At 53.9% G+C, this 9,301-nt stretch overlaps 1 protein-coding gene across 1 annotated transcript; it reads left to right on the top strand.

Moving 5' to 3' along the window:
- The first annotated feature begins 803 nt into the window (after window positions 1-803).
- LOC119098802 (acidic mammalian chitinase) lies at window positions 804-8,254 on the top strand. Its single transcript, XM_037221845.1, has 8 exons — window positions 804-922; window positions 1,602-1,732; window positions 2,654-3,343; window positions 4,586-4,737; window positions 5,214-5,431; window positions 5,964-6,117; window positions 6,644-6,738; window positions 7,765-8,254. Exons 1-8 carry the CDS (start codon window positions 823-825, stop codon window positions 7,926-7,928), a joined length of 1,704 nt encoding a protein of 567 aa, XP_037077740.1. The 5' UTR covers window positions 804-822; the 3' UTR covers window positions 7,929-8,254.
- Window positions 8,255-9,301: the final 1,047 nt, after the last annotated feature.

The following is a 9,301-nucleotide window of genomic DNA, read 5'->3' as shown; positions in this document are numbered from 1 at the left end:
CTGTGGCGCGTAGAGTGCCACTGAGCGCCACTGTGGGGCGTAGAGTGCCACTGAGCGCCACTGTGGGGCATAGAGTGCCACTGAGCGCCACTGTGGCGCATAGAGTGCCACTGAGCGCCGCTGTGGGGCATAGAGTGCCACTGAGCGCCACTGTGGCGCGTAGAGCACCACGGCACAGCTCGCTGGCTGCTTCCCGAGTTGACACAACATGTTGGTCCGGCGGGTTTTTCTCCACTACCCTTGTTCCTGACGTCCCCTTATACTGCTATCGCAGCTTGCGCACGATTGGAAGAATCGAACACAGCCGATAGGATGCCTACTTGTCCCCCGTTTCCGCGTTTTCTTCAAAGCGCTCATCTAAGCTGAAGCAGCGAACGCGACGCCCACCCACGTCGAGTCCTTGCCCTTATCCCGCATTCTCCTCGCAAAGCGCGCCAGTGAGTTGGGTTCTTAGAACTATTATAATACTCCCCAGCTTTGGCTGTATTCCAAGAAGCTTCCGTCTGCCCGTGTTTTGCCGAGCGCTGCCGAACGTGGCAGACACCCTCCCAGTTTCAAAAAACGCACTTGGCGCTGCAGCTGTCACTGAGATTGTACTCTGCCCGCCCGGCGGAGACATTTCTGACGCGCCACGGCCACCTGTCTCGGCCGCCCGTCACCGTCCGCGTCACCGGCTGACAAACCGTGCGTGTGCTCTTGCGCGTCACCATCAGAGGAGACTGTGTAATGCGCCGCATACGCAGCTGTGGCGCCACTCAATGCAGAGATATAAGCGCGTACGGTGCGGTCGGCCCCCACGGTTGTCGCTGAGGTCGCCGAAGCATGAGGGTGACAGGAACGCTGCTGCTGCTGGGGCTGGCCGGCTGGGCCGCCGCCACCGAGGTCATCTGCTACTGGGGTGCCTGGAGCACGTACCGAAATGGTGAGGCGGGTGGCCCACTCACTCGGGCCGTCTCTGGATGGTGAGATGGGTGGCTCACTCACCCGGGGCCATCTGTAGGATGGTGAGGCGGGTGGCCCACTCACTCGGGGCCGTCTGTGGGATGGTGAGGCGGGTGGCCCTCTCACCCGGGGCCGTCTGTGGGATGGTGAGGCGGGTGGCCCTCTCACCCGGGGCCGTCTGTGGGATGGTGAGGCGGGTGGCCCACTCGCCCGGGGCCGTCTCTGGGACTGCACAAGGAAAATATAAACCATGCGCTAAGGCACATTTGCAACAGCCTGAAATATAAATTTACATTACAAAAAACCGAACACATGCGCTGAGAATAACGTTTGGGCTCCAATGCCCCTCTTAATTGTTGGCTGAGGCCAGTGTGCAAGCGATGCAATATGCATTACCATTTCATCCTACTTTTATTCGAACTGAAAGGCTATTTAAATTAACAGTCGTTTTGTCTAGGCATGCATATTTATTATACCACTTCAGTAAAAAACATGTGCAGTGCCACTTTGCCGAGGTGTTGAACTAATCCGGAAGAACGAAATATACATTGCAGCAAAATCTGATGACGTTTTTAATAGTATCTCTGGTTGTGATTTCATAGTGCAGTGCTTTTTCAAGGCATACCACGACCTTCGTTTTGTTTTTACAATTTCTCCAGGAAACGGCAAGGTAACCGTCGACGATCTGGATCCCACCAAGTGCAGCATTTACATCTATTCATTCGCCAAACTGAATCCAAGCAGCTACGTGATGGAGCCTTACGATACTTGGCTTGACATTAGCCTGCAGGTGAGCTCTGGCACACAAGACTGCTCTACCATGGTGCGTGCATCTTGAACGAACTGTACTGCACTGCAGTATACCGGTAATTATTGTCCAGCGTCACACTGTTATCAATTATGGAAATGGCTAGGTGGCTTGCAAAAACAGGTCCGACCATTGTCCATAAAGAACGACAAGGAAGATCTCGGGCAGAATTCCCAATAGATGTCTTCTCTTCCACGTACCTGGAGCATGGGACAGGGAACCAGCGTAGCATTGATAGATGATAACTGCTGGAAAGATAACCAAGGACTGCGTGAAACCAATCGACCCGATGCTTGACGGTATCTCATGGCTGGGTGTTCTCAGGTAGGAGAGAAGGTGAAGTCTGTGACCTCGCCACGGCTGGGTATTCTCAGGTAGGAGAGATGGAGAAGTCTGTGACCTCGCCATGGCTGGATGTTCTCAGGTAGGAGAGAAGGTGAAGTCTGTTACCTCGCCATGGCTGGGTATTCTCAGGAAGGAGAGATAGAGAAGTCTGTGACCTCGCCATGGCTGGATGTTCTCAGGTAGGAGAGATGGAAAAGTCTGTGACCTCGCCATGGCTGGGTATTCTCAGGTAGGAGAGATGGAGAAGTCTGTGACCTCTCCATGGCTGGATGTTCTCAGGTAGGGACAGATGGTGAAGTCTGTAACCTCGCCATGGCTGGGTATTCTCAGGTAGAAGAGATGGTGAAGTCTGTGGCCTCGCCATGGCTGGATGTTTTCAGGTAGGAGAGATGGTGAAGTCTGTAACCTCGCCATGGCTGGATATTCTCAGGTAGAAGAGATGGTGAAGTCTGTGGCCTCGCCATGGCTGGATGTTTTCAGGTAGGAGAGATGGTGAAGTCTGTGACCTCGCCATGACGCATGACCTCGTTTGACCTGTGCTTATGTTGCGCATCCCAGGGCTACGCGAAATTCGTAGCGATGAAGCAGCAGAACGCGGCGCTGAAGGTACTCATCGCGCTCGGCGGCTGGAACGACTCGCTCGGCTCCAAGTACTCCACCATGCTGGCCAGCCCAGCACTGCGCGCCAACTTCATCAGCAAGGCGGTGGAGTTTCTGCAGCAGTACGGCTTCGACGGCCTGGACCTGGACTACGAGTACCCGTCGGCAGCCGACCGAGTCAACTTCGCCGCCTGGGTGACGGAGCTGCGCGCGGCGCTCCAGCCGCTCGGCCTGCTGCTCACCGCCGCCGTGTCGGCCAGCGACGGGCGCGTCGCTGCCGGCTACGACGTGCCGACGCTGGCCGCCGGGCTGGACTTCATCAACGTGATGACGTACGACTTCCACGGCAGCTGGGAGGCGGCCGTGGCCGACCACCACTCGGCCCTGGCTCCGCGACCCAGTGACGCCGGCAGCGGCCTCGACACGCAGTCAGGCATGGCCGCCTGGCTGAGCCGCGGCGCGCCGGCCGCTAAGCTGGCCATGGGCGTGCCGCTGTACGGTCGCAGCTGGCGGGTGCCCGGCGCCAGCAAGACGCCACCGGTGGCCGCCAGCGGTGCCGGCGTCAGCGGCGTCTACACCGGCGAGGCCGGGTCGCTCTCCTACCTGGAGATCTGCGAGAAGGTGAACTCTGGCTGGACGGTGGTGCAGGTGAGAAGGCGAACTCTGGTTGGGCGGTGGTGCAGGTGAGAAGGTGAACTCTGGCTGGACGGTGGTGCAGGTGAGAAGGTGAACTCTGGCTGGACGGTGGTGCAGGTGAGAAGGTGAACTCTGGTTGGGCGGTGGTGCAGGTGAGAAGGTGAACTCTGGTTGGGCGGTGGTGCACGTCAGTAGGTGAGCTGTGGCTGGACGGTGGTGCAGGTGAGAAGGTGAACTCTGGCTGGACGGTGGTGCAGGTGAGAGGTGAACTCTGGTTGGGCGGTGGTGCACGTCAGTAGGTGAGCTGTGCTGGACGGTGGTGCAGGTGAGAAGGTGAACTCTGGCTGGACGGTGGTGCAGGTGAGAAGGTGAACTCTGGCTGGACGGTGGTGCAGGTGAGAAGGTGAACTCTGGCTGGACGGTGGTGCAGGTGAGAAGGTGAACTCTGGTTGGGCGGTGGTGCACGTCAGTAGGTGAGCTGTGGCTTGACGGTGGTGCAGGTGAGAAGGTGAACTCTGGCTGGACGGTGGTGCAGGTGAGAAGGTGAACTCTGGCTGGACGGTGGTGCAGGTGAGAAGGTGAACTCTGGCTGGACGGTGGTGCAGGTGAGAAGGTGAACTCTGGTTGGGCGGTGGTGCACGTCAGTAGGTGAGCTGTGGCTGGACGGTGGTGCAGGTGAGAAGGTGAACTCTGGCTGGACGGTGGTGCAGGTGAGAAGGTGAACTCTGGCAGGGCTGCAGTGCAGATGACTAGATGAACTCTGGCGGAACGGAGGTGCAGGTGAGTAGGTGAGGTTTGGCTGGACGGTGGCGCAGGTGAAAAGGCGAATTTTGGCTGGACGGTGGTGCTGGTGAGAAGGTGAACTCTGGCTGAATGGTGGTGCAGGTGGGTCAGCCGGGCAGAGCCGGTGCAGTTTGGATGGTGACCGCTGCTGTGATTGAGGAGCCCAGCTGGTAGAAAGCGGCATGCAATGTATTCATGATATTTTCTCTCATACTTCCGCGATCGATCAGAGTCACAGCCTGATAAGAAGTGGCGTCTTGAACGTCATCCTGCCACCGGCAAAAAGATAGCTATCTGTCCCTGTAGGATCATATCTCTTTCGTAGGATGGGAGGATAACAAATGCGATATGAGTTGGCAGGATGATACAAAGTATCACAGACGGAACTCTCTGCCCAGAAACCACTCCCTCCTGAAAAAGAGCTCGGGCTGCCCAAGGCTGACGTATATCCTGACACTTGCCTGTCGATAGGATGCCACCGGAAAGATGGGACCGTATGCCTACTCCGGAGACCAGTGGGTCGGCTACGACGACGTGGCGATGGTGGCCACCAAGACCCAGTACGCCGTCAACCAAGGGTTCGGCGGCGTCATGGTGTGGGACGTCAGCTCAGAAGACGTCCGGTGAGTGGTCCGTGGTGGGTCAGCACGCAGGACTGAAACGGTCCGGTTGATCAGTGAACTGGAGATGAGGTCATCGCTGTGCCCAGTCAATCCGGGTGCCGAATAGAATTTGACCCCATGGCGGCGTCGGGCTGATCCCCAATCAACGGTTACGCACTTCACGACGCATGCCATCCATATGGTGAATGGAGTCTGATCTCTCACGCCGGCGGAAAATGAGCGCTGTTCGCAGTGAGACTTCTGTAGCCAATCTTGAATGCCGAGCTTTGCCAGCTTCATTTAAACGTCGTAATTTATCAGGCAGAGCTTGTCTAGCTTGCATGTCTATGTCCACTGGATGTGAAACGTCGTTCACAACTTACGTATCGTATTCGTGTTACGTATCGCTCACATCAAGCATACCACCCGGCTGAAAATATACGTGTTGTGAGAAGTCGCTTTCTGCAGCGCTCTTAACAAGTAAATCACATTTGCAGGAACGTTTGCGGAGGTGGCGCATGGCCCCTCATGTCTGCAATCCAGGCCAATCTTGGCTCCACTGGAACCACCGCCGCCACCACGGCTGGGACCACCGCCGCCACCTCGGCTGGAACCACCGCCGCCACCACAGCTGGAACCACTCCTGCTACCTCTGCTGGAACAACCGCTGCCACCAGCACCGCGGGAACAACTGCCACTTCTGCTCCCGGAGCATGTAAAAAAATCAGTTAGACCCAAACCTACCCTGCGCCTCATTGTAGGCCAGCCTCTTAGCATGCATCTTGGCCTCTATGAGGTCTTCTGATATGCACTCTCGAAGTTCCTGATCAAAGCATGTCTCTACTTAGTGGATTCCCCGAAGAAGACTTTTGGTAGCAGTTTTGAGGTCATTTAAGCACGAGAGCTAACCTCATGGTCAATTATTAGGTGTGCGCTGTTCCAGAAAAGCAGCCAAGCCTTTGCATGCCTTGAGAACTGAAACACTAAATTTAAGCTGCTGTTTCAGTGTGCATGACATTGACACAGGATCTCACGTATCAACAACACACCACTGATTTCAGGGTTAATCCCGCTGTACCGCGCACTTGAAATCGGCAAGACCGCATGTACTTAAAGCTGTTAGCATGTCTACACCATCAACCAACATGAATGACTACAGTTGTGGAGCTGATGGTACTTGGTGTTTTTTATCAGCACTTTTGCAGATGATCATGGAGTTTACGGCCATTCCTGATGATTCGTTCCAGTTACGTGTCCTCAGCCGAATGGCTTATTTGCTGACCCATTGGACTGTCAGAGCTATTACAACTGTGGATGGGGCGTCCCGCACCATACCACCTGTCCTTCCGGCACTCTGTTCGACCCGGCCATGAGCAACTGCAACTGGGCCAACCTGGTCAGGTGAGGCAGCCTGTGTTCGAGTGAACGAACCTTAACAAGACGGTCAGCACATGTAAAATAGCGACTCATATTCCTCTTATGATGCGCCTGACAGCACTGCATTTGTTGATCGGTTGATCTGGCTCTGTGATGGACGCCAGCTTCCGTCTTCATCATTAGCACCGTCGCCCAGTAGTAAGAAATGGCTTCCGCGCCGTCCATCGCGCCGTGATGCGTTGCAAATTAGAAGTTAAAGTGCAATATGTTCAAGCTTTTGACAAGCTGGAACGCTTACCACTTCGGCACCAACTTGAATGAAATGTCACCAGCCCAGGGCCGGAAAGGCTCGGCTGGTTCTGGCGCTGGTGCCTGCTGCCAGCCTGTTCATCGCAGGCCAGCATTTTCCGCTACCTGTGGAGGCTCCAAGTCTGAGTCTGCCTCCAGCACCGACTCAGCACTGGTTGGCCAATACTGTCCCGTCTCTGCTGCCGGCCATTCCAACACGCAGCATCTGTCAGTCACCGCGATGTGTATGCGCGTTCCACAGCTGCTCGACGTCGCCTGGAGGATCGACTGCTGCCAGCACCAGCGGCACGGCCAGCACCGCTGCCTCCACGACCACCTCCGCACCCTCCGGGCCCTGTGAGTTCCCAGTCGGATGCTGGAAATCGGTGCAATAAGCGTCCAATGCGATGTACATAAGGTCTGAGCTCGTTAGCGAAATATCGCTTTCATATCCTATGGCACGGATGTAAGACATGTTTCTTGCAGTTATGCCTTTCATGATTAAAATAGTCAGGTGAGAGAATCATATGAAGCTAATGTTTATACGTGCAGGTTCCATTTGCTTACGCATTATGAGTTCAGAGTTCTTATGCTTGAGCTCCGCCTTATAGTCGCCAGTGGATGGGGACTCATGTGATCTGTGATATATCATGCCAGGTCAAAGTTGTGAACGCGACTGTTGTATTGACCCGTACAACTATATCAAGAACCAGACAAGCCCAACTAATGGTCTTAAATCAGGGCTAGAAGACCTCCCAAAGCTGCAAGACATGTGCTATTAACATTAAAATTGCATGACAACCAAACGTTGAAATCGGACAACAAAGATTAAGCTGACTAGTTGACCTAGATAATGTGAGCGTTACAATGCCACCAGACCGATAATAATGCGCTTCAGTGAGATAAGACAGGAAGAGGGGTCTAGTAACATTTAAAGTGCATTTTCTGAGAGAAAGAAGCGTCATTTGTCGCCTTTGAGAAAAAGGGCACTAACATGACCTCGAGGAGGTCACAGATCATGAACCATCGAGATCAGAAACTTCAAATTTGTTACGTGTGTGGGAAGTATGTAAACTACGGTGCCAAAAATGCCAGCACGGGGTCGCAACAACTTTGAGATCATTCTGGAAAACCTTAGGAGGCTTCTGAGGCCCATTTGCAGGGAAGACTTAGGCGAAGTAAATTAAATTTCAAGGTTCAGCCTGTGCAGACCTGTTGCTCAAAGTGAATCATAAAACAGGCACTACGCAATGGAGGCGCTTAATAAGGTCTGCAAGGGTGTTTCACTGAGCGGGCGATAGCATGGAACGTAGGTGATAACTGCCGCTGACCGCTGTCAATGTCTGATTATGACACTCTCCCTCCCCCGCGGTCTTATTTCAGTCACGTGCCCCTCACCCACTGGGCACTTCGCCGACCCGGCCGACTGTCACAGCTACTACAACTGCTGGATGGGCACAGCGTACCACTTCACGTGCGCGCCCGGCACCAGCTGGTCACAGGCCATCGTGGCCTGCGACTGGTCTTCCGTCACCGGCTGCTACTGACGTCCGGGCGGCGCCCTGTCGCACGACAGCTGGCCTCCTGGTGTACTACATCATCTAGCGGCGTCCTCGGCCGTGTTTTGAGGCCCTTGTCTACAGCTTTAGTAGTTCGATGCACTCTGATTGATGCAGTCTGCTTTGACACGTTGTGTGATTGCTCCGACACCTGTCGATGGTTGAAAAAAGCGGTAGTGGCTTGCTTGAATAAATTCATTTATATTGGAAGCTAAGACCTAAAACGATAACACAGTTATGAAGAAATACTCACTCCCTGCTAATGGCAGGTGTGCAATTGATAGCATAACTGCGTGGTGAATATACATAAAATGTCGCCCTGCCAGGCTTTTGACACTCTACATACGCAAGTTTGTACACCAATGCATCACGTGACCAATGGGTCTAAATGATAGCGCGCACTGTGCCGAGAAGAAGCTACAAGACTGTTGTTAGATTTTGCCCCCGGTGTGGGGGGGGGGGGGGGAGGGAAGACGTCCTGTGACGCTGGAAGGGAAGGGAGATGATAGCCATGTGGATTACATCTTCTCCGTCAACACTTACAGGGCCGATACTAGATTTTCAAAAAGTTTGGGTCTCAGCCCCTGCCCTCATCTCCGGTTCCTGCGCCCCCATGTCCTACGGTGGTGCAGCTCAGGGCACATGAGGAGTTTGCATAACGATAATCATTTACAAGAATGCCAGCTGTTAAACGCAGGATTTCTTAGCCACTTTGTATTCAAGTAACGCGATGGTTTTGGGACCTTGTCCTCGCCCCCCGTATCAAAAATTGGTGGTGCTGACCTTGCAAGTAATGTTAGGTTAGGTTAGATTAGGCAAGATTAGGCTGTGTGATTGTTCCAACATCTGCCAGTAGTAAAAAAACCGCCGGTGACCTGCCAGAATATGGCCATTCTGACTGGAAGCGACTACCCAAACCGATAGCACAATTTATCAAGAAATCCCCGCATCCTACTAATGGCACGTGTGCGATCACTTGACAGTCGATGATTTTCGGATGACACACTCGGGTGCCAGCGCAGATCAGCACATACTCACAAGGTATGACCGTGAAGAGATAGTAAGCAGAATAATCAGCAGAATCGTCACCCACGGGCAGGAAACGTTCAATCATATAAACAGCTTTAATCAATGATAACCCTGCTTAACATTCTGATAAACTGCCTGGCCTATATGGGAAGTAAGTGATCCTGGTGCAGAGTCCATTTCACTTCATAATTGCCTAAATTTCGCTCACTTGGCAGCTAAAATGCTGCGTTTGACGTCGTCATTTAATTTGCGTTTGGATTTGCCCTTACAGGTACGTGACCAGCAGACAAGTACCTGCCTCTCAATGCTGGTTCCTGGTTCCCACTTTCCCG

This window comes from Pollicipes pollicipes, unplaced genomic scaffold (assembly GCF_011947565.3).
Source record: "Pollicipes pollicipes isolate AB1234 unplaced genomic scaffold, Ppol_2.1 Scaffold_4740;HRSCAF=5597_pilon_pilon_pilon, whole genome shotgun sequence".
Classification (NCBI taxonomy): Eukaryota; Metazoa; Arthropoda; class Thecostraca; order Pollicipedomorpha; family Pollicipedidae; genus Pollicipes; species Pollicipes pollicipes.
Note: the sequence above shows the minus strand (reverse complement) of the source record. Positions and strands in the feature narration are given on the sequence as shown.

Bases quoted from the DNA above. Each gene is read 5' to 3' on its own strand.
- LOC119098802 (XM_037221845.1), top strand. From the start codon at position 823: ATGAGGGTGACAGGAACGCTGCTGCTGCTGGGGCTGGCCGGCTGGGCC. The intron at 5,432-5,963 runs GTAAAAAAATCA...GATTCGTTCCAG, and splicing joins CACTTCTGCTCCCGGAGCAT to TTACGTGTCCTCAGCCGAAT. The intron at 6,739-7,764 runs GTGAGTTCCCAG...GTCTTATTTCAG, and splicing joins CTCCGCACCCTCCGGGCCCT to TCACGTGCCCCTCACCCACT.